Genomic DNA, 23,896 nt, shown 5'->3' with positions numbered 1-23,896 from the left:
TATGACCGGCATTCTTACCGTTGACTTCGTGTTCAGCAGCTGAAAGCTACACTAGAGACATAGAGGCGGGTGTCTAGAAATTTTTACATAAATGCACTGGCATCGTTGCAATAGTTCAATTTGTGCATAATTATTTTCAGATGCTGACGGTGACTCCAAACATCAACAAGTATACACGATAGATTAGTATTGGCTAAAAAGCGGCCAATAAGACAATTTGTTGTATTTGCCATCATAGTCGTCAACATAACAATAATTTTGCTATTAGTAATAATCATCCCAATTTTATGAAGCCAGAACAATCATAGGGAAAAGAAGCAAGAACTGGCTCGCAAGTTTCACAAAGAGCGACACATCACCTGCCCACATTAAGGATTACGCAATACATAGAACGTATATAAGCAGATATGAGAAAACGACGTAGTGCTTTGGCTCTCCTGTATACCACAAAAGCGTAGCACTTATAAAGATTACAACAGTGCCCTTGTTATATTAATGGCAAAGCACGTTGTGATATGAAACGACCGTTGAATATAGGCTACATACAGAATGCTTACATATAATAAATTTTAGGGAATGTCAAAGCTGCAGCAAATGCAAAACTAACACGCACGAGAAAAAAGCATAAGAAACAGAAAACTTTTGTGAAACGTCACTGTTTCCTATCTTTTTAATTCATATTTGTTTTTCTTATCAAGCTCTATTCAATTCGTCTCGGTGTGTATTTTTCATTTCGTTAGTTGTCGGTTATACTGCTACATATCTAAAGCACTCAATAAAACCGCACTGTCCGTATCGTCTTCATGCGACCACTCGAGAGTAAATCTGATACCATTCACACAACCTGCGACTGTTTAGAAGATATGGCTGCCTAACGCATATCAAATGACTCCCCGCCAGCCCACTTGCTGAATGCCAAATATTTTATGTACCCAAAATTGAAAGGTAAAGGGTTCAGAAGAAATACTTCGCGAATAATGCCTCGTTGTATTGCAAGACCGCTAGATAATAAATGATAAACTTATAGAAAATATTTCTTCGCACTGGCTCAGAATAGCGTTAGTCTGTTTCCGTGGCGAAGTCGTTGGAATCGCTGCCCGGCTCTTTGACGGCCTTCATCAGGATGGCGTCGATCAGTTCGCACCTCTTCTGAACGAATCGTGTGGGAGCGGACAGCTTCATGCCATCCCGGATGATGACTGAGGTTGCCGTCCACCGCGAGTCCTCAATCATGAGTGGCCACGGGTAGCCATTGAAGGTCGGCAGCCTCCTGTGTCACAAATCTATATTAATTGTATATTAATTATTAATTATTAATTATTTATTAATTGTATATTAAGACCGTTAAACTCTGCTCCACCTGAATAACTCGGTGCAAGGTAAAGAAGGCAGTGGTTTGCGTCAGCCAGTTACAGTGTTTATGTCCGTTTAGTGTAACTTGCGCTAGCGGTGCGTAATTGTGTACTATATTTTCTTAATGCCAGTGGTGTGTCATCGTACTTTTGTTTTCTTTTTCTGTCGGGATGAACCACACAGCTATTACCATCAAATCAACAGGTGTTTTCTTAGCATGTGTGAGTTGTCGGGTTATTTATTTATTTTGTTGACAAAACACCAATTTGTCACCGCATTTATGTGGTTCTTACACGATTGAATGAATCTGTATTTGCCTATTTTCACTATTGTGAGTTCTCCCACACTTCACCGGCGTGGCCATTCAGCGTATTTGTCATCAGTCGTCGAAGAATTTCAAGACTCTCTTGTGGCTTTTCTGTCTATTTTTTTCCTGTGCTTCATCGGATTAAATAAACTTCAGCCCTCAATTTCACTCCGAAACAGCAGCCGCAAGCTTGCTGCTCGGAAAGAAGTGTTCGTTCATTATGGTCGAGTAATTCTTTGCTGAAGGTACCATTCAATCGCTGTCAAGAAGGCAGCGATTAGTCGCATCAATACAGGGGAGGCCTTCTGAGTACGTGTTTGGTCTGGTTCTTAGGCCAGTTGACACAACCAATCAGTTTCGCCGCACTGCACGTAGTTTGTTAGACGGAATGCAACGTCGACACGCATCTCCTTGTCACAGTTGTCAGGCACGGAAGAGCTGACGGGCATTACAGATATATCGAATGTGTTGTAACCTACGTATAAGACACCATTATTCTTGGTTCATGCGGTCTATTCACCATGCCGAAATATGCAGTGTCGGCTATTTTCCATGGGGCATTTGACGGTGTAAAAAACCTGCCGACGCCTCTCAACTTACAGTGTTTCTCGCTGGCAAAATACCTAGCGCCCAACTTGCGCTTGAGCAAATACTTCCTGAGCAGTGCCTACAAACGTTTCAGCTGAGTAAAAATAATTAAGACAGATGTGCCGCTCTGTGGTAATCAATATTAGTGAAAGGTTAGGCAATCCGCCAGGGGGAAAAAACGCTGCATTGCGATAAAGAACGCAAAGTTGATATCGGTGATAAAGGCGTCCCGTAGTCGTCCTCAGAGACACTGGCAGATCACAAATATGCTCAATATACAGGGTCTTCCGTATTTGGCCGGTGGACATTTAAAAAAACCCTGTCCACAAACTACTCGTTTAATCGAGAGCAAACATCGCTCACAGGGTAACATATTGTAGTCTATGTAACGTCAACATCGGTACTTGCTTGCATTTTGTAGTATGAAACAGAAAGTGCTTTATGCTACGCGCACATACTTTTTAGGTGGGAGCCAAGCTGCTGATCCAACAGGTTGCCCCATCGGGCGGACGTCGAGGCACACTTCTCGGCTAGGGGGATAGGAGAGAAGCGCGCTTGCTTCTAAGATGCAGTAGATGCAGTTCGACCGCCCTATGGCGCAACCTGTCGAATCGGCAGCTTGGCTGCTGTCGGCAAAATGTGCGTTCGTAGCCGAAAGCATTTTAATGCGACAGCGTTAAGGAGCTCGTGTCGCAGAAAAGCCGGTGTCGTCGCCGTCGGCGGCGTTGGCCGTGAGCGATAAATCCCAGAAGGCACTTCATAAATAAAAAACATCTTGCAAGATGGGCTGGTGGCAATCGAACCTGGGTTTCCGGAGTGTGATACGGAGACGCTACCACTCAGCCACGAGTTCGTTCCTTCAAAACGGGACAAAATTACCTCTAGTGAATGCGGTTTTGCCTAGAAACGTGCCGTAGAATGTTATAATGTGGTGTATATCGGTAATTATGACCATGTAACTTACAGAAGTCGCAGTTTCACGAGTAGCGAAGTACGTTTCCGCTAAATTTATTCTGCGCTCTGCGAACACCAGAGCCATCTTGCGGCAAACACAGAAGACCACCTCCTCGCAATGTACGGCGCTGCCCCGACACGTGGCGCACCATTCGCCCCATGACCGCGTCCATCTTCATGGCGCGTCGGGGCCCGGCTATCTCTGCCGATCGCGACGTTTGGCTTGCGTAGCGCGTTTGAGTAGGCGGTGCGAACGGGATGCGATAACGCTATCGCGTTCCACTCTTGAAGGCGAAGCTTAAGCGTCCTCCAATTTTTCTCCTTCATTATACAAAATGCAAGCAAGTCGCGATGTTTAAATACATCTAAAACAACTTAGACTACAATATGCTACCCTGTGAGCAATATTTGCTCTCAATTAGACGAGTAGTTTGTGGACAGGAATACTTTAAGGTCAACCGGCCAAATGCGGAATACCCTGAATCCAGGGTCCTTCCTCTACGGGTAAAGCCCAATTGTTTGAAAATGTTGCACCGCGACCGAAATGAATTAAAATTGCGTTAAAACCGATTTGGCCTTGATTTTCACCCGTTCGTAAACGGTATTAATAAATACAATAAATAAATCCCATCGACTCGCCAAGGGGTGTAAGACAATGGGCTACGCCGCAGCGACTACGCGCCCCGCATTGGACGCGGTGAGCGTCGAGCAACGCAGCGTTCGGCGCGGCAACGAAATGTGCGCCTGAGCAAGCGACGCACGCCTCAGCCTTAGAAACAGCTCGTTTCTAAGGCAACACCGCATTCACTAGAGGCGCTTTTGTAGCGCTTTGAAGCATCGTATTCGTGGCTCAGTGGTAGCGTCTCCGTCTCACACTCCGGAGACCATGGTTCGATTCCCACCCAGCCCATCTTGCAAGAGTTGAGCCAAAGCCACCTAGAAACAAGCGCAGCTGCTTATATACCGCCGCGAGCGACGGCGCGCGTTGGAGCACCGTTTCTCCTCTGTCGTGATGTCACGGTGTCACGTGGTACGGCATGGGGTCAAAGGTCATTGAAGGCGACACCGCCGCGCCTGAGGAGCTGGGTTCTGCTTTCGTAATATACTTCGCATAATAATATATATATAGAGCCCGAAAAACGAAACAGCCTAAAGGGATGCAGCCTCATTATTTTTTTACATAATTGCTGCTCAGATTGACCAACATATGCATATGCTTTCACTCTTGGTATTTTTCTTTCACTCATGCAGCGTAGGAATGTGAATTGGCAAATAAGAACGAAAACTACGTACCCTGTTTTTATGAAGGTGGACCACACCCTCATAAATTTAAGGCTTGTTTGCTTCATGTGTTCGGGGTACACAGGGTCTGAGGATATCAATGGTACGCCGAATAGAAGGTCCAAATCCGGAAACCGTGTCTCGGCCACATTCCAAGGATACTCCGACTGCAAGAAAAATTGAGAAGCGTTCGAGACCACCGCCGACGTGTGTGTGCGTGGAAAGAGCAGGGCCCTCCATTTTCTGTAAACAACGACAACCGTATTTGTTACACTCGGGTGTCTGCTGAGGGTCTTAAAGTTGCAGGCTTTTGGTTTTTCTGTTGGATGTGAATGAGGAGGAGCATGAATAATTCACATGGTCCTTTTAGGTTCTTTCACTCCGAAGTGGGTGCCACAGTGTGTGCATAAATTTGCGTTATCAACAAATTTTGCATTTGACCGGCCATGGCACCTACTGCATAATAGTTTCCCCATTTCCAGAAAGCACCTGTCTGACGTGAAGTTCTGATTCAAGAAAACTGCAGCTGGGGGGGGGGGGGGGGGGGTGTGCTTTCATTCAACATCAGTTGCATTTTTTTGCTGTGCCACGTTGACAATCACATAGCAGAAGGTACACTAGATAAGATGCTAAAATGAACTGTCCATTGTACCCCTTTCCCCTATTGAGATAGATATTCAACCACTATCCCGGTCCCATACCCTGCCGCAAAAGTGAAAGTCGGTAACATGAAACCTTCAGATTTGCTCGCTCGCAATTTTTGGCATTTTTTATTTTTATATGCGTTCTTGAACCGCAGTACTAATACTATGTTCGAAATGTTTGAGCAACAACGTTATCGAATTATAGTCTCTGCCTCGTGACGCGTTACTTGGTTGCATTTGTACCCGATTTAGAGGATTCGGTGGGCGCACCCAAAAACAATTCGGTCGTGTAGCGAACACACCGTGCATAGGATTTATCATGTTATCTCTGTTCACGTGTCATTTAGTGGGACCAAAGCAAGGAGTATATGTAGGCGCATGCGCTCCACATATACTCTGAGTGAGTTAGGTTTCGCAAAATTTGACAATCGTTTCCAGGCGTGGGGAAAGCACATAGTTTCTTAGAAATATTTATATGTAGACGTTGGTCTGGCTTTTACTACATGGGTACCAGGAATCCTCTATGTATGCTATCTTTAACATAAATACCACAATGAAGCATTCCTTACAGCCTACATTGGCAAACCGACGCCTTGAATTCCGCATCCGGCACGGTAAGGTAACACGACGTCATGTTTAGTTTTCACGTGTCAGCAGCATGTGTTGGCGCTATTCTCCACGGGGAAGAGAACTCCCATTTAACTCGTAGAATTCTAAGCATGTCAAGAGGTGCGGTAGCTCGGTATTGAAGAACTTGCTTAGGAAACCGTGTGTACTGTGACGGAACGCTTTGACATCATTACACTCGCCTCTCGGAAACGCAGCATTCCATGGGTGTTGCAATGGCGAGTGCAAAAAGTCCGATTTTGCCCCATAACTTACCTGTAATGCCGTTTAACATTGAAAGCTCTCAGAACGTTTCAATGTCGAGCTCATATATTTATGTTTTCGTGTTACATGGGCCCTCTAGCCGAAGGAAAAGGAAAACTGCGCGATAACACTCATATTGCTGCCAGACTTTGTGCGACATCAGCTAAGTCGAACTTGGTTGGTTACTACAACAACGCTATCGTTATCTCCAGTTAAACTCTGCGTCACAAGCTTGCGCCAGCATTGATGTCTATCACCTTGACTGTCAAGAGAGAGATAGCAAAAAGAGGAAACGCAAGGAGGTCAATCAGACAAGCATGCGGTTTGCTACCCTAGCCTCGGGGAAGGGAAAGGGGAATATAAAGAGAAAAGAGGGAAGGAGGTACCACAGTGTGTACGCAGAAAAGCGCCTAGAAATCAGTCAAGTCGAAGCACGTGCTCTGCCGTTACCTTAGGCTGCCGTCATTCTGCTGTCTGAAGCTAACCTTCGTGCTTCCTCATAGGTGGTGATACACTTTGAAGTCACCAGGGAAGACCAAGGAGCCGGTGGGTGTCAGCAGAAAGTTGCAGTGCGTGGCAGTGTATTATTAAGCTAAAGAATAGCCTTTTTCACTTCAGTGCGGATAGAATGGTGTGGGCGAGCCATGACGTTTACTCAATAGTTGCAAGTACTGAATTGAGAGCATCCAGCACTTGCATTGCTCTTCGCGCTGACCAAGTGTGCCGGCTGTTCAAGAGCATTCGAAAAGTATTCATCAGAGACCAAGAGCATCATAACCACTTGCCGTTCTTCTTCTAAGAATTTGTCAGGGACCCGTGCTGTGCGTTCTCCAGCCATGCGCAGCTGTAGCACTTGAAGTGGCTCCGGCTCGGGCTATTGGAACGGCTGTGGCATCGGCTGTGGCATCGGCTCCAGTAGTGGAACCACGGCTCCAGCTGTGGCATCGGCTGCGGCTCCGTTTGTGACTTCGGTAGTGACTTCGGTAGTGACTTCCGTTGTTTCGTCATTGACTGCTAATTTAGTAGTGCGGACCAAGTTGTATTGTTCTCCACCATGGCCTTCTCAGATTTGGATTGAATTGCGCCAGGCCTAGGAGGCAGAGGAGGAGGTGTGGTCGGATGTGGTGTAGTCTTCACAGAGGCATCAGTGTGCTTTGAAGTCTGACAGCGTCGGGAGAGTCGCTTTCTAAAGGCCGCAACAGCTTCCCGAGAGAGGAATGGTCTCTCGCATCTGCTCCAAGACCGCCTTTGCCTTTTTCATTTTGGGGCAATCTTTCGAGCAAGCATCATGGGACCCAAGGCAATTGGTGCATTTGACAACCGTCGCTGCACAAGGATCTGCAGTGTGGGACTCACTGACGCTTGAACGCACTGTCGTGTTCTTGCCCACGGCGCTCACGTGTCCCAGCCTCATACAATAGCGGTATTGAAGTGGCCTTGGAATGAATGGTCTCACAGGGTGTCTAAAGTGGCCCAACTTGAAGTGCGAAGGGAGAGTCTCACCGTTCAAAATAATTTTCACACAGCGGGATGTGCCGAGGCGATACACATGTCTTATGGTGACGCCATTAACGGTAGGCTTCACTAGAATCGGCAAGTCAGCACTGGAGATGGAGCAGTCACCATCGTAGTTGACAGTAGCAGTGGAACCACGGTTTAGGGGATGTACGAGCGAAGCTTAACGCCACCTAGTTCTTTAACTTTAGTCAGATTTCTCAGCGCTGTCTCATGTGGGACGTTGATAGCCAACACATATTTTCGTGTGTAGACTCTAACGTCTGTTACCTGATTTGGCGCCACCGCTTCAAATTGCACCGATACAGACTGTCTGTTGAATCGCCCCAGGTTGTCGGTAGCGAGTTCTGGTAGAAATAAAATCGTACTGACTGCAGTATTCAAAGTTGGTCCTACCATTCGCGTCCTCGAAGGCATTGATGCCCTGGCGGTGCGAATCTCTTAGTAAACCTCTCAGATGCCGTCGATAGGAATGTAAAATTTTTTATTGTTCAGCCTAGTCTTAGCACCACACCGTTGTTGAGCATTGCAATTTTGCACTCTTCGACGCTCATCGTATTCACGTTCTCTTCGGGAGTCCTTGTGTGTTCTATCCATTGCGATCTTGCAATGAACTGAATGAGTTGCTTGCCCAGTATCCCTTTTATATATGAAGTTTGGTGACGTCGTTTGTGTACTGCTGTTGCCCCTTTCCTACCGAAGCATCTCATGCAATCGTAATCTTTACCAGGAAACATACGCGGAAAGAAGGAACGTGCCTCGCATTTTTCACAGGCGGCTTGTCATCCATGACGTAGTTTTGACGTTTGTTTTGTGCTGTTCTATATTAAAAGGAATACTGAGCTGCGTGTTGGGAGCCTGATTCGAAAGAAGATATGCAGTTTTTCGATTCAATTTGCTTTTCTTTTTGCTGATGGACACGAAAATCCCTACCAACTAGGGGCAACTAGCTGCGCTGTAAAATGCCTCGTGTTAAGAGAAAGCTTTAGCTCAGGGTTTCTATCTAAATACATGGGAACAGAGAATTCGTTTTCCTCGGTAAGTACTGCGCCAATTTTGTTGCAATTGCTGAATTTAAAGGAAAACGCTGAAATTTGTGACTACTGGAAGCAGGTTTCTGATTCAGGCTTTCAATTTGTGCGAAAATTGCTTAAACTTGCAAAGTTTACAAAAACAACAGGATAAATTAAGGATCCTTTAGTTGAGCAAAGAAAATTGGAATCACAATTCCGTAAGCTGAACCTCATATTGCATCTCAAGCGCAAAAATTGATGTATCATGCATTGCTGTGGAATATGTACCATTCTAATCTTAGTAGGAGTTTCGCAAAATTCTTGTAAACATTGTAACAAATTCATGTATCAAATTTATTCGCTGTAGGTGCCAAACGGATGCAGTTTATACTACTGCAAAATGCATTTTTGGTGCACAGTTACGGATTGGTAAACATCACGCTTTTATATTTTCAAACTTACCAATTTGGAAAGAAATGTAAGAAACTTCAAACCCATTAGGGAAATTTCACTTCAGTCACTCCGTGGAATATCATTTTTTCTCTCAAATGCAACAAACATAATTTAACTTGACCCATCGATTATCTCAGATAAGCATTTCCGCTTTTTACGTGACCAAGAGGCATAAGCGTTGCGCGCGAGCTAAAGATTCCTCTTAAAGCATAGAGATAAGTTTAGAATATTTATTTTGTAAAAGTAATGTACTGTAGTTTATGTACTGAGTGTACGAGTGCACCAACCATCATGTATGTTTTCAACAATGGTTTTCATAATGTAATTTAGCGCCATCCTAGCAGTTAATTTTTCGGCGTGAGTGTCCTATATGCGGATATAGTATGATCGGCTGTTTCAAACACGGGTAATTGTTGAACCTAACGTTTTGCGAGTTTCTTCTTGCTTTGCCCTCGTTATCTGTGACGCTTGAAGGTTCAACATTACTTCCACAGCGCAAACGACGATGGATGTACGATGCACCCAATAACAGGATCATGCGCTCGGGAGTCTCCTCTCCTGTTACAGCTCGAGCAAACCTCAGCTCCGTGTCTTTTCTAGCCTTGGTCGTTTGCGCTTTAAAAGTAACGAGTGAATATCAGCAAGGCTGACAAACTGATCTTGTAAAGTTAGTCTTCATGATATCTTGCCATCAAGGCCGATCCACTACACTTGTTCAGGAGATCTACATCTCCTCTTGATTTTTTGAGGAAGGCGATTTTTCTAATTGAAACAAAGGCTTAAGGATGCTTCTTTCTTTTTTATTCTAAACCAGTGCTAATTCTTATTGCCAGCAACATAATTAGTGTACGCGATGACGAACATGAGCAGTATTAGAGCTTTTACTTTTCTGTTTAGTTGATTACCAGGATTTTCCCATTAAGTTTTTTCAACTTGTAGAATGCTAGTCGTGTTATGTTTGGATATTTGGTGCTACACACCTGCTGCACTTCTCCAGGGTATTTTCTCGAATATGGTGCCCCGTTTCAAATATGCCGAACTGCTGCTTGCACACAGGCCGCATTAAATGAACAAACACCTAAATTACATTTTCGTAAGTATTGTTCAGTAGGTGCAGGAACACTGTAGGCATTGCACTATAGAAAGACCCTGACAGCGAGAGAAAATAGCGGCCTCACACCAGGCATGTGTCGCTATCTCTATAATACTTTATTTTGACCGTCCTGCACAACAGCATCAGCGGTAGTGCAACACTGCTGATAACATTATTCCGAGTTTTATAAGTACCTCACCTCGCCTTCGTAAACAAATCCGTAGACAGTGGCGTACATGGAGTGGTAGAGATGGCCGAATAGCTCTATGGGGCAGCGGACAAGAAGGTCTTCCATGAAGGCCGGCCAAATATTGCTGCCAGCGGCACTGTTATTGCGCAGATGAAAATAGGGTGCAGCGAGGTCCGTGAGGCCCAGGTAATCCCCCAGTTTTGCAAGCTTCTCTTCCTGCGTGACGGAGTAGAGTTGTGCGGTGAGGAGAGCTGGGCCACCGTCGAGCTTTAGTCAAGCGAAGATGTACTCGCGTGAACGTACACCGGTATTACGAGAGGACGTAGGCGCATACCACAAGGTATACGTACATACCGCGTGTTTCTTCTGATGCGGAATAGTTATAAAGAGGGAGTCATATCAAGACCCTTACTACAGTTCGCTGATAGGCTACGTAGCCAACCGGACATTAGTAGCAAGAAACAAATTCTACGATGGCTTGGATAGATAAAATATTCCAATAAACTTTTCAAATACCAACCTCGCGGCACATGTTCCCGCGAACTGGAAAAAAGATGTGTGGTTTCTGCTTAGCAGAAATCCTGAGACTAGCACCGTTTCGAGATGTGTGTCCTTACAAAAATGAGCTATGAAATACATTCCACTTGTTTTGCAAAAGCATACCTGCAATAGTTCCGGCGATCTTAACTAGAACATCGAAGTTTGCATAGCACATTTGATAGACAAATATCGTGAAAGTAGTACGGGTTTTGCCTTTCCTGCTAAGCAAAAGACGCTTCATTGCACTTCGGCTTCTATTTCGCAATCACATATTCCGTGAAGTTAATAATCAGGAGGCTAACAACAATATGCTAGTTCGTAAGCGCAATTAGCACACACTGACGTTTTGTTGTACTAGTGTTATTCAATATGGTGTTTGTCCTTTACGATCAATCTCGGAAATTTGACCGACGACCACCCTCGACCGTTGGTACGGCATAAAATCTGTTACTAGACGTACGTATGCCTTGCTAATTACTACTCAATGCACTAGAGGCCTATGCTTCCATCGTGTACCTTCTTTGAACTTATTTACTGCTAAGTCTACGTCATAAAGCAATATTTCCTTGTTAGCGTAATGAAGCATACTGCGTTATCTCTATCAATGGAATTGAACTGTATTGCAATGACTGAAACGCTCTTCTCTCTGAAGCTCTCGTACATATGATCATTTATTACAGCGAGGGATATCGCATTCCCTTGTGCGCTCTCTCCTGCCTCGAAACGGTCTCCAAATAATTATGCGCCATTTACAAAGAAGCGCAAAGGCCCTCACCAGTCCTCGAATCGTACTCGCGCCATGTCAGGTCGCAGTTGTTGCCAGGCATTTCTGCGCGGCTGACAGCATTTCCATAGCACTTGAAATTTTCATGATAAGTCAAAATCACCGTGAGTAAGCGTTCTAAGAAAGGAAACATCCAATGTATATTTAAAAAGGAAAAGCTGTCTCGTGCACGCGGATTTCCGCAGAAGTGACCTTTTCGCTTGGAAGGCTTCATCTTTCGAGTAATTATACGAGCATACAAAATCAAGGTGTGTTTCTTTTGCTCGCGTGCACCTGCCCCTCCTGTGATGCACGACATAACATGTAATGAAAATACACACGATTACGTAAATCATTTCGCATACGTCACAGCTAGGGTTCGACAATGAGAGTTCGGCAATTAGAAAGGGCAGGGATGTGAATATGTGCAATATTCCGCAGATGCGCTTGCCCACGCTCCTAGTTTTAGCTAAGCAACACGGAGTATCCTATTATTGAGTTCAAAATAGCTCTTCAATATATATATATATATATATATATATATATATATATATATATATATATATATATATATATATATATATATATATATATATATTTGTATGGTGGGCCCCATACTTCGGAGCTATCTTCATTGCCACCATCCTCGACGATGTCGTGCAAAAGGTCGAAAGACAGCTTTCTTCCTTCACCAGCCGCGTAGCCCACCAGGATCTCGAAGCGGCTGCCTGGTCTCGCTTCGGCCTTTGTAATTGTGGCTGGTGGGCCACGGAGATGGTGCGAGGCGAGGTCAGCCAGCAGCGCAGCGTCCGCGATGCCTAGGCATTCGGTGGCCGCTGGCCCGCATCCCATCGCCTTCTCCACGAGGTAAGGGCGAAATGGAGCGTACCTTCAGTGAGACAAGAGTGGCCAGCGTTAGCTGTGCACGCGTGATCTGCGATTCTTGAACCTCGCTGCAGTAGCTGACTGGCTGTGAAGTCGCGCCACCGAGCACGAGGTCGCGGGTTCAGTTGCTTCCGCGGTAGCCGCGAGAAATGCCGCCGGAATGCAAAAAAAAAGAATAAATATTGTGGTCCCTCATTGTATGCACATTAATCTGGATTCCTCAGCTGCGGCGTGCCTCAAGATGAGGTGTGCAAGTAAAAGCCCTGAATTTAGTTTCACTCTGATACCGCTGCGTAGCAGTGGATTTAACAAAAAGATATATCTATAAGTACTTACAAAGGAGAGTGGGAATGTGAGCTAGGTTTCTCGCATAATTCGATTTCTTGCCTTTTACCGCCCATTGCGGGTGCATTAAGAAGAGAACGAATTGAGCTGATATCAATCGCTCAAATGCTTTTCGTTAAAGTCAGATTAGACTGACTCTATAACAGCGCTAGCAATCACTTTGAAAAACAAGAAACAAATGACTATTATAGACTAACGTTTGTTGGCAGGCCGATCAAGCTCTATGGAAGCGATGAAGCCTCAAGTCAACTCATAAAGCTAAAGGAACTTTCCAAACAAAAGAATGCAACCCCACTGATCCTCTACTAGCTTTCAAATATATTCCCAAATTTTAAATGCCACCGGGCGCACTCTAATAGCCAATTTTAACCCAACTACGGAAGTGCAAGTGCGAGAGACTAAAAACTAATTACTTTTAGGAGACAAGAAGCACATGCCCAGACGTTTGCAGTTGCACAAACTCAGCCTACACTAGCAATTTTGTATATGTATCGCTTTTTGTTCTTTTTCAAGTTTGAAAGATGTATATAATTCATCTGAATAATTTTTAGTGCGCAACGTGCATGAAATTAGTATGACCCGAAATGTGCGTACAATGCGTGTAAACATAGCTGCATGAAACGTGAAATGTACTACCTGTACGCCTAACGTCAACAGGACCAAGAGCCTCAGTCAGCTATGCCATATGGCCTTTGGCTCTTGCTGCTCTTTTCATGTACAAGCAAGAAATGAGCTGCATTTCATTGAACTGAATTGAACATGGACTTCAATCGCTCGTTTACTAAGCAGAATCATGTATGGACTTCGAGATGCAATTACTCAAGCCATCAGCTAAAAACATTTGCTGCATCCGGTATTGTTCACTGTTACGCTACGTACAAAGTAATTACCGAGGTGAATAAATGGGTGAGGCAACCTGAATTAAAAATAGGTGATTTGACGAAACTGAGCCGACTTATGAAAATTTTAGTCAGCGCGTTGAGCACGTATACAAAGAAAAGGCGTGCACCACTCTGCCTGTACCATTTCCAAAACCCAGCAGTCAGAATGAAATACCTGGATGAAAAACCGTAGTGGAGAGTATGCACGAGAACATAACACGCTTCGGCACTCTCATAGTTTTAGCAGGCAATAAATTATAGGTACTGCAGTAACAAAATACATTAACTGCATAGAATATCACCTTATGGGAGTTCGCAATTGTTCCCTCTGCTGCTGCTTCTAGAGCTGACTGCAGAACCTTTGGACTGCCACACTTGGGAGAATATTCCGGTTTTCTCAGAGATATTGATCACAGCCTTTTGAGCAGCCACTGTAAGATATGCTTTAATTGCCCGCAGTGTAGTAAGCTAGAGTAGGTTTCAAGTTGTCGTGAACTAGAGCGTTTTAAACGCTCACTTGAACTCATAGTGATCGCGAATAGCGAGCGAAGGAAACTGTGAATGCAGCGTGGACCCCAAGTAGTTGTTCAAATTTTCGCATAGCTATGAACCGCCATTAACACGCCACACTTAGGCCTTACAGCCTACACAGAACCTACATGATGCATTCTTTGTGTGCTTTCTCACGCGAAGCCACGCCCCACCGGCAGATTTAAGTATCCAGAAGGTAGTGGTGGTTGAGGCTTTACGTATATGCAGCAACTTGATGTCTTCACTTTGTCTATGGAATTTTCAGCACTTTGCACTTTTATACCGAGGCGAACGAAATGCCCCCCTTAAGGCACTGCAGAGGCAGAATTACTTCGCTATCATTATGAACGAAGCCTGGCAGACATTGTCTCACTCATGGTACCTCTGCAGGTTTAGTGTTTGTCCCGCTCACTTTTATTTTCATATATTTATTGACACCGCACTACATCAAAGATGTTATATGTGACATGCACCTGCAAAACGCTTTCTTTCATGCACACATCTCCCAAATATTGGGGCACTAAGGAAAACCTCTATATAGCTTTTGAATGATGGATTATATATACCATCGAAACTTGCCTTTTTCTTGTGTGATGACAGCTATCGCTACTGGGGAAAGTAAAAGATGAAGATCCAATCTAGAATATTATTGCCCGACGGCTTAAACCGCAACGGTAATTAGACGTCGTTAGCCTATTAAAGCTATTTATGCTGCTCTATGTATGAAAGTAAATAGGGCAATAATATCATAATCGCTGCCTGTTGTCGTAACACCCAATCCCCACCTCCTTCCACTGACTATCCCAATGCCCTAGTCGCCACGTCGAGCATGTTTGTGCACGATTACTTTGTGAGGTCACCTTGGTCAATTTTCTGTTTTTACAACCTATAATAGCGACCGCCGAACGTAAGTTTTACCCGTTCTGTATTCGAGAAGTACAGCCGACCAACAAACTGGCCTAATGTAGTATGTCTGGTTGGTGCATTTTTACAACCTACAATACCACCCGCTGAAAGTAAGTTTTACCCGTTCTATATTCGAGAAGTACATCAGACCAACAAACTGGCGTGATGTAGTATGTCTTGTTGGTGCAATTAAAACAAAAGTTAGCCATGCGTACGCCGCAGTTGACATAAAGTCTCACCTTTGCAGCGGTGAACCCCCATGAAGGATGACACGCTGGATGATGTCGCGAACGCTTTCGCGATTCGAAAACAGCATCTCGCCAACGGTCCAAGCTCCGCCTCCAGCGCCCAGCAAGGTTATATGGCTGCTGTTTCCACCGAAATGCTTGATGTTATGCCACGTCCACTTTATCGCGAGCAACTGGTCCGCCAGCGACAGCAACGGCATATCTTTGAGTTCCTTTTCTGGAAATTACGAGAGCACGTCTTCGTGTTTCTGTCACGCTGCGCAGTGCACAGTAAAATAAGCTTGTCCCTGATTTTCCATTTTGTCAAAGTATACATGCAAATGCCACTCAAGAAAACAAAAGACCTTCAAAATGGATTATTGACTTAGCAATGCGGCCAAGAAAGTTCCCGCTTTGCGTTAAATATTATCAGGAATGACACTTCCAAATTATATATAGTGCTTCAATCTAATTTAGCATAGGGCAAGAGAGATAGAAAAGGATGCACATAAAGGCAGGGAGGTTAACCAGAGGCAGTTCCGGTTGGCTACCCTGCACGGGGGAAGCGTGAAGGGGGGATAAAATGAGAAATAGAAAGCGGAAGGGCAAGAAATAGAGGCAAGCGTGACCATACCGCGTACACTTCAGAGTGGTAGGGGGCGGCGTTCTTACAGTCTGTTGTGAAGCCCCGCATACCGCAGGAACCTTAATAACGCGAGTAAGGTGTTTAGTGTGAATGTTCTGTGGGAGAACTGACCTAAAGCTTTCAGTTCTCATAGTGGACGATTGTCCAACTGGTCCAGTAATCTGCACAGCACTTGCCTCTGAGCATGTATCGTGGGCACACAGAGATAACATCTGCGAGCGTCTAACTGGGAGAAAAGGCTAGGACAAAAGTGCCGATGCACCGCTGCACAACTTCGCTTACTTGCCTGCATCAAGCACGTTTGCTGTGCTGCTGTGAAAACATGCCATACCTGCGAGTTAGAAAAGCCATGTCGGCCACTAAGGTCATGAGACTCGCATCTGATATCTGTTTATTATGGACTTCGCATTATTGTGATAACTATATATTGATACAACGCAATGTCCGATGCTAGTACCGAATTACAAGTTAATGCGCGAAACTAATGCTGCACCTACCACTGAAGCTACCTACAAATTGCTCTTTAACCTTAATTTCCTTTTATTTAGTATAACAAAAGGCATCGTATCCATGAAGTTGTTACCAGTTATGATATGTTATAAGAACATGTTATGTTGTAACTCCTGTCTTTAAATTTGAATAGTGGGCTTCTTAACCTATACCTTGGGTGTAGACGTACTAATGCGCTCATTACGTGTTCCAACGCGAAAGCACGTGGCAAAGCGGCCACGTTTCGCAGATTATACTGGGAGCGATAGTACGTGCTCCATGCAAGAGTTTCATACAACTCAGCTGAGGGCTTTCAAATCCGTCCAGTTCGTAGCCGGCAGCACAATAGTCGTCATTGTATTTCCGAACAAGGTGTCCTCGCGAAGAGCCGCAGCACTACCCAATTCGCTCCGGTTTCCGCGAATGAGGGTGATGCGATTGACTAGCCGTTGCGATAAGTTTGTACGGGACATTGAATTGAAATTGATTCTGGGCTTTTATGGCCCAAAACCACGATTTGATTATGAGGCACGCCGTAGTTTGAGGCTCCGGGTTAATTTGGACCACCAGGGGATCTTTAACGTGCCACGAATATGGGACACGTGCGTTCTTGCATTTCGGCCCCACCGAAATGTGGCTGCCCTCACCGGGATGTGATCCCGTGACGTAGTGCTCAGAAGCGCTACACCGCAGCCGCTACGCCACCGGTGCGGGTTGGTATACAGTGCTTTATTCGCTCCACCATTCTCCTGATTTATCCATGCTTAGGCTCCTGGTTAGTTATCAATTATGTTCCAGGGCAAACCTTCCTTGCTGCTCAGGAAAACAGGTGCGTCTTATGATGTGTTAGCATTCTTAGGGTACTTCACGCACTTTTATGGGGGCCAAGTATCTAGCTATCTGTGTTTGTTTATACGTGTTTTCCACCCGCCTGGATCATTAGATAGTTCGTGGCCCAAAGGGTAGCGCACCGGACCGTTGTAATGATGGAAGAGGGTTCGAAACTAACCGTGGGGACTTCAGTCAGTTAGTACCTGGCAATGTGTACATACGTACTGCGCTTCAACGAACTCATTTCACGCCATGGATCACAGTAGACGGAGGTATCACTGTTCAATGAACAGTGATGCCTACGATGTCTACGATACCTACGAGTGATACGATGTCTTCAGTGAACCTCTTTAAAGCCAACTTAGGTTACTGGGTATATTCCAGGAGATGTTTGCCGATGTTCAAAAAACCGCTTTGACAACTTGTGTAAATAGGTATGTTACACTAGGAAATGTGCCACCCTTCAATGACGAAAAAATACTCCTGAAATTTCTCAAATGATAGTTGAATTGAACCGTAGTCAGAAGGGTTCTTGGATGGGAGCAAACCGACGGTTAAGCTGGCTGCGCCCCAAGTTCACTGGGTATGTGCCACTTTTAAGTGAATCTGTCGCCTATATGGGTCACTCAGTACGGGCCGCCTAGTGTGCGCCAAGCGAGGTAACAATTCCCAGCCTTCGTAGGCACCGGTGGGCCACGCTTCTGATCTCGGAGGGCACAAGCGGACCTCTCGGCAGTGTCAATAGATGGCGCCACGTGTCCAAAAAAATAAGCGCGAGGGAAGATCCCGCTTGCCGCATCGCGTGCCTCTAAGCGTTCACACGCGCCGGCGTGCCATAATTTTCCAAGGCCACGCGTGGGTATCACAGCGGTGACTCTACATGGTGCCGAGTGTTCTCAGGGAGGCGTGAAAGATGAGTGGCGCTCCAGTATGCCCCCAGTACATAATGACTTTCGACGCGGGGAATGGGTTGAGTCGCTGTATTTATTCAATGGTAAAGGCATTACCGTCGACAGGCATCGCGAAGTAGATACCGCCGAATTTTTTTCCTGATCGCTCTTTCTGGAAGGCTCAAACAAATGACGTCACGCAACCGGATACGAGTGTCAAAAGAAGCGCAATGCTAACGCCCCTTCTTATATAGGATGCGCGGGTGCGCCAACCCCTGCACTTTTGCAACAAGGCTAGATGAAGAAAGGGCAAGACGCCAACGGCAATTTCGGGTTGCTCCTCAGGCGTAGTGGCGCGCACCCAAGCGTATGAGACAGAATTCTATTTCCTACTCCAAACCACTTTCATCTAGAATAAACGCACTTTTGGCACTTCTGGGTTACTCTTTTAATAAGCGTTTCGCAACCACTACGTATACTCTATACGGCTGATTCATAAAAACACGAACTCAAGAGCTACCTCTCCACCGCCCACAACAATAAAACCTATCAGTTAGGTCGATCATGCTACTTAATCGTTCCTTAATTTGTTAGCGCGCCTCCAATTAGTTCCGTGATGGCAATACTTCAAAGAAAAAAGTGATATCTTAGTGAGCCATGAAATTAATTACGCATTTGCAAGTCAAGCGTTGCAATACAATATGCAAACGGCCGTGACCACATGGCACAATAAGACACGTAACCCTTATGTTTTTATACGCTCCGCGCACCTCCCATAATTGCAAGGTTGGTCAAAGCAAATATTTTAGTGACATTTCTTTGGTGCCAACCTGTGTGATGCTAATGGCTCATCAAGTACAGCAAGGACTTTTTTCTGGGGTATAGCAGGGTATAACAAAATATTTAATGTGGGTTCAAACTATTGCTCGCGCAATTGGGAACGTAATATAGGACAGTTTACACTCATATGTTGTACGACTCTACTTTTCGGGCTCTGACTTCCACCACTGGTTCACACATCACGCGCACGTTTGTTGCTCTTGTCGCACAACACGGCCGACCAATGCTGCCCTAGTAAAAAAGTTGGTCAAGGAGCCACGGATATATTTATCTTGATGTGCCCTGCGTCAACCTAACAACGACATGAAAGCGCAAGTTCAGAACACTGCGCAAAGGGGCAATACATCGCTCTTCCCCATCTCATTTTTGAAAATTTCCTTTTTCTTGGATGGGGGGGAGGATGGGGAGGGGGTTCGTGTAGCATCGCTTCACATTGTGAAGAAATGTGGACGTAATTTATACCATGATGCTTAGCGGCAATAATGAAAGTTGTTGATGACATGCTTTAGTATCTATTAGTTTGACACAGTGCTTTAAAAATAAGCATGTATGATATATCGGACGTCGGATAAAACACGCGTCTACTGAAGATCTCGCGAAACAACATGGTCGCAGTAAGCGCCTGCCTGGAACCCCCATTGTAGTACATGGGGTGCAACACTTCACTCTCGACTTCACTATTCAAAGTGCGCAGCTTTTGTGTTATTCCAAGCTCCACTAATGGCCATAAACATGGTGGTATTATACAGGACTGAGCCACACAACACAGTGAAAGTGATGATCTCGTTCCATCTGCATCTTGGACTTATTACTCCAGCTTTCTTCTAAACATGGCTAGACCCACTTACCTTCACCTTTCAATGGTACAGCTAGGGGTCCAAGGCGGAAATTTGGCGCCACGACAACGATGCCGCCCAGACTTGCGAGCAGCGAGCCGTCGTACCAGTCGGCGCCTCCCTGAAAGAAACCCTTGCTGAACAGCACCACCAGCACAGGGGCAGAAGGGGCACACGAGCTGCTCGTGTAGTCGCAGGGTTGGACGGGGCTCCACACGTTGAGGTAAAGGCAGTCCTCGCTGTACCGTGTCTTGGACGCTGGTCCGTATACGAGCTCCGCAGACTTCGGCCACGTAACGTTTGTCCAATTTCCGACTGGCTGCATACACCTGTGTGCAGATCGATTCTGTGCTAACTATACAGCATTGTGTTTATGGTAACGCCTGCTAAAACTGCACTGCGAAAAATTTGGCGTGGTGTCCAGAAAGGCCGCCCTCAACTGAAAGTCTCATAAAGTGCAACACGCATACTCAACCTTTCTGCTGATAACAGAAATAAGAACAAATGGCAGAATTAGGCTAGCACTTAGGTTAAGCCTAAATGTTATGTTATGTCTTTGGACGTCGAGAAATTGATGAGGAAGTGACGCAGTATTCGGAGTTGAAACGCTAATGACAATGAGGAAAAAATAAAGCGTCAAAGGAATGACGAAGGAAAGTTTGTTTCGAAAGAAACAAATCTGTATACCGTAAATCATAAAGTGCGTGATGTAAGTAGAAATTCCAGTGCTATATTGAAATAAGTGATTCATTCACCAAATCTAACATCGAAAACCCATTGCACGGTGTCCTATACATGCGTCGGGGAAGGTCACGGATTAACGCTAACCTCCAGAAGCTCATTAACGTGCACTGAAAGCACCTTACACGATCCTTCCTGCATTCTGGCGCAATAGGTATTCGGACGCCATGGCCGGGAACAAGCAGTGTCCGGGATTACGTGTAAGAGCAGCTGGAACTGAATTCTCCAACTGCTGTAGACATTTTTCTCTTATCTGCACTGTACATTTTCCCAAATGATGACGGTACCTCTCATCATTCAAATGAACATGGAAGTACTAATTGCTGAGGCTAGCCTCTACTTTTAATCAAGAGAGCCCTGTTCAAGTTTCCCACGTCGTATACACTCAAACTATGCTTGCAGACGATGTTCATGCCGCAATGACCATGCCGCAGTTAGCTACGCAAGCTGCCATACACAAAAAACGAGCTTTTCTTTCATGAAATATGGTTATTAAGCATGCAGAATATAGCCATACATTCGTAGCCATATGCACAGAATATGTGACATCTCCCTATGCACTTAGGCAGGGTCTCATGCGCAACTTTTTGTGTGAGAAATATGGGTCAGTTGCGGAGTGGGATGCAATGAAATATGGTTTCCAGAAAAAGATAAAAGCCAAAAAAGGAATGCATTCTAAGAGCTTCGCACTGTTTACACGGCGTACTCTATGGTCGCAAATGTGCAACAGATGAAGAGGAGTGGGCTAAAATATTGATGCTCAATAAAGAAATCGTCAATGAGATGATATAATTTTAGCTGATTAAGCTTCATAAACTTTCATGACACAAGAACTCCTCTGTATATTTTCTCTATATAAATGCGAAGTATACAGTATGGCGCCGAATATATGTGCGCACGTAATGAAAACACACTATTCAGTAGACATACTAGCACTGATGCAGGCATTATGTAGTACTCTAGGGTCAGACGAGGCATACGCTAGTACTTCAACAATGTATCTACACGGACTTCACAGCTGCCAGAATTTAAAAGAATGTATTAAAATTAGGGTATCTTACGAATTAAAGTGCGGCTACCGTGGCTAGGATTTGATGCCATATGACTTCGTGATTTACAGCGCAATGTCATTGCAACTAAGCCACCACAGCAGGTTGCTGCGATATTTATTCAATACAGTAGCGGAAAACAAACTGGCCAGAAGGGTGCAAGACAAGAACCAAATGTCTATATATTATTCATTGATTGTCTAAAATAGGTATCATATTTTGCAAATTTGTATGGGTTGTGTGCAACTATTAAACGTGAATGTACAGGCAACCTGTGCTTTGCAGGAGACATCGCAATGGTATTGTCACGTGGTCGTGACGTTCAATAACACAGTAGCAGTACTGTGAACGACAAAACTAACTTTTATTGGGCGAACCTGTGCCCACAAAACAGGCTACACTTATAGCGCAACGATAGCGGCGAACACGCTCGGCGATCGTCGAAAATCTGATCAGCGGGTCAAGCGCGTCGGCTTTTATACAGCAATCATCGAATGTTCCAGATTAAACGTTGGGACCCGCATGCCTTCTAAAATGTTCTACACCATTCGTGTCAAGCGATGAAATCAGATAACACAACGTTCGGCGACAACAGACAGCGACTAGAAGCATCGATAACTTTCCAGAAACTTCGGACACATGCAGGCGCGTCCCGCGCTGTGCGATAACATTTGTTAGGCGACAATACTTGTCGCCCGATAAAGACAAGCACACGTGTCAATACCCCCCTCTTAAAAAGCATCGACCCGATGCTGCAAACAAACGAAAGTAATAAGTAAGCACTCATAGCAAAGAAAAAAAACAAAATAAGGAAAGTTCGTTAGCGTCCGTAAAATGGTTTAAGACGCACCACGTGGACCACTTCAGGTCGTGCGCGACGTCGCTGTGAATGCGAAATGCCGTCTGGCACGACCTCATAGTCCAGAGCGCCAATACGTCGGATGACCTTGTAGGGTCCGAAATAGCGTCGGAGTAGTTTCTCACTGAGTCCTCGTCGGCGTATCGGTGTCCAAACCCAAAAACGGTCGCCGGGCTGGTACTCAACAAAGCGTCGTCGGAGGTTGTAGTGTCGGCTGTCGGTCCTCTGTTGGTTCTTGATCCGTAGGCGGGCGAGCTGTCGGGCTTCTTCGGCGCGCTGGAGATAGCTAGCGACGTCAACATTCTCTTCGTCAGTGACGTGGGGCAGCATGGCGTCGAGCGTCGTCGTCGGGTTCCTGCCGTAAACCAGCTTAAACGGCGTGATCTGTGTTGTTTCTTGCACCGCCGTGTTGTAAGCGAATGTTACGTACGGCAGGAGGGCATCCCAGGTCTTGTGTTCGACGTCGACGTACATCGCTAGCATGTCGGCGAGGGTCTTATTCAGCCGCTCCGTAAGACCATTCGTCTGCGGGTGGTAGGCCGTGGTCCTCCTGTGCCTTGTCGGACTGTATTTCAGAATGGCTTGGGTGAGCTCTGCTGTAAAGGCCGTTCCTCTGTCGGTGATGAGGACTTCTGGGGCGCCGTGTCGAAGCAGGATGTTTTCGACAAAGAATTTTGCCACTTCGGCTGCGCTAACTTTCGGCAGTGCTTTAGTTTCAGCGAAGCGGGTAAGGTAGTCTGTCGCCACGATGATCCACTTATTTCCGGTTGTTGACGTATATTATTATTTATTTATTTATTTATTTATTTATTTGAGTACCCTAAGGGCCCGTTAGGGCATTACATAGGGGGGACGAAAAAGTTCAAGCATGATTGAAATCTGTACAATGTAAATATATGAAGGCATTAGGAACCATGAAAAACATCTAGCAGAAGCAAACAAAAAAAAGAAAGAAAGAAAAGGGTAACGAAATTTATACAATGTTTAGTAGCGTGAAACGCGCATAAGAACATAAAATGTGATGCAAACAATCAGTACCCATCAGAACACGAGGTTAAGGATAAACACTTAGGTAAACAGCCTACACAGACACATATCTGATGAAACGGAATGAATTTTACACAATGCCAAGCACTTGAAAACACTGTTTATATAAATATTCAAGAAAACGTGGGATCTGACAGGTTGACACACTCTAAAAAGGTTAGCAGTGCTGCATGAAATGATGATGATTCCGTAAGCGAGACAATGTTTGCAGGTAGCGAGTTCCATTCGGCAATAGATAAAACTAGAGGGGAATTTTGATAAGCGTTAGTCCTGGCAAATATAGGTTTTACTTTATGAACATGGTCTGTGCGGGTAGAGATATGGGGAGC

General features: G+C 45.1%; 1 protein-coding gene across 1 annotated transcript in view; it reads right to left on the bottom strand.

Annotated features, from left to right (window-relative positions):
* Positions 1-638: 638 nt before the first annotated feature.
* Positions 639-23,896, bottom strand: part of LOC135895833 (acetylcholinesterase 4-like) — a 61,831-nt gene continuing 38,573 nt past the window's right edge. Inside the window, exons 10-15 of the mRNA XM_065424032.1 lie at positions 19,884-20,200; positions 15,352-15,577; positions 12,183-12,453; positions 10,271-10,477; positions 4,496-4,650; positions 639-1,270 (exon numbers count right to left, since the gene is read on the bottom strand). Coding sequence (XP_065280104.1) covers positions 1,060-1,270; positions 4,496-4,650; positions 10,271-10,477; positions 12,183-12,453; positions 15,352-15,577; positions 19,884-20,200 — 1,387 coding nt within the window. The 3' untranslated portion in view covers positions 639-1,059. The remainder of the gene's footprint in view (positions 1,271-4,495; positions 4,651-10,270; positions 10,478-12,182; positions 12,454-15,351; positions 15,578-19,883; positions 20,201-23,896) is intronic.

Source organism: Dermacentor albipictus, chromosome 2 (assembly GCF_038994185.2).
Source record: "Dermacentor albipictus isolate Rhodes 1998 colony chromosome 2, USDA_Dalb.pri_finalv2, whole genome shotgun sequence".
Classification (NCBI taxonomy): domain Eukaryota; kingdom Metazoa; phylum Arthropoda; class Arachnida; order Ixodida; family Ixodidae; genus Dermacentor; species Dermacentor albipictus.
Note: the sequence above shows the minus strand (reverse complement) of the source record. Positions and strands in the feature narration are given on the sequence as shown.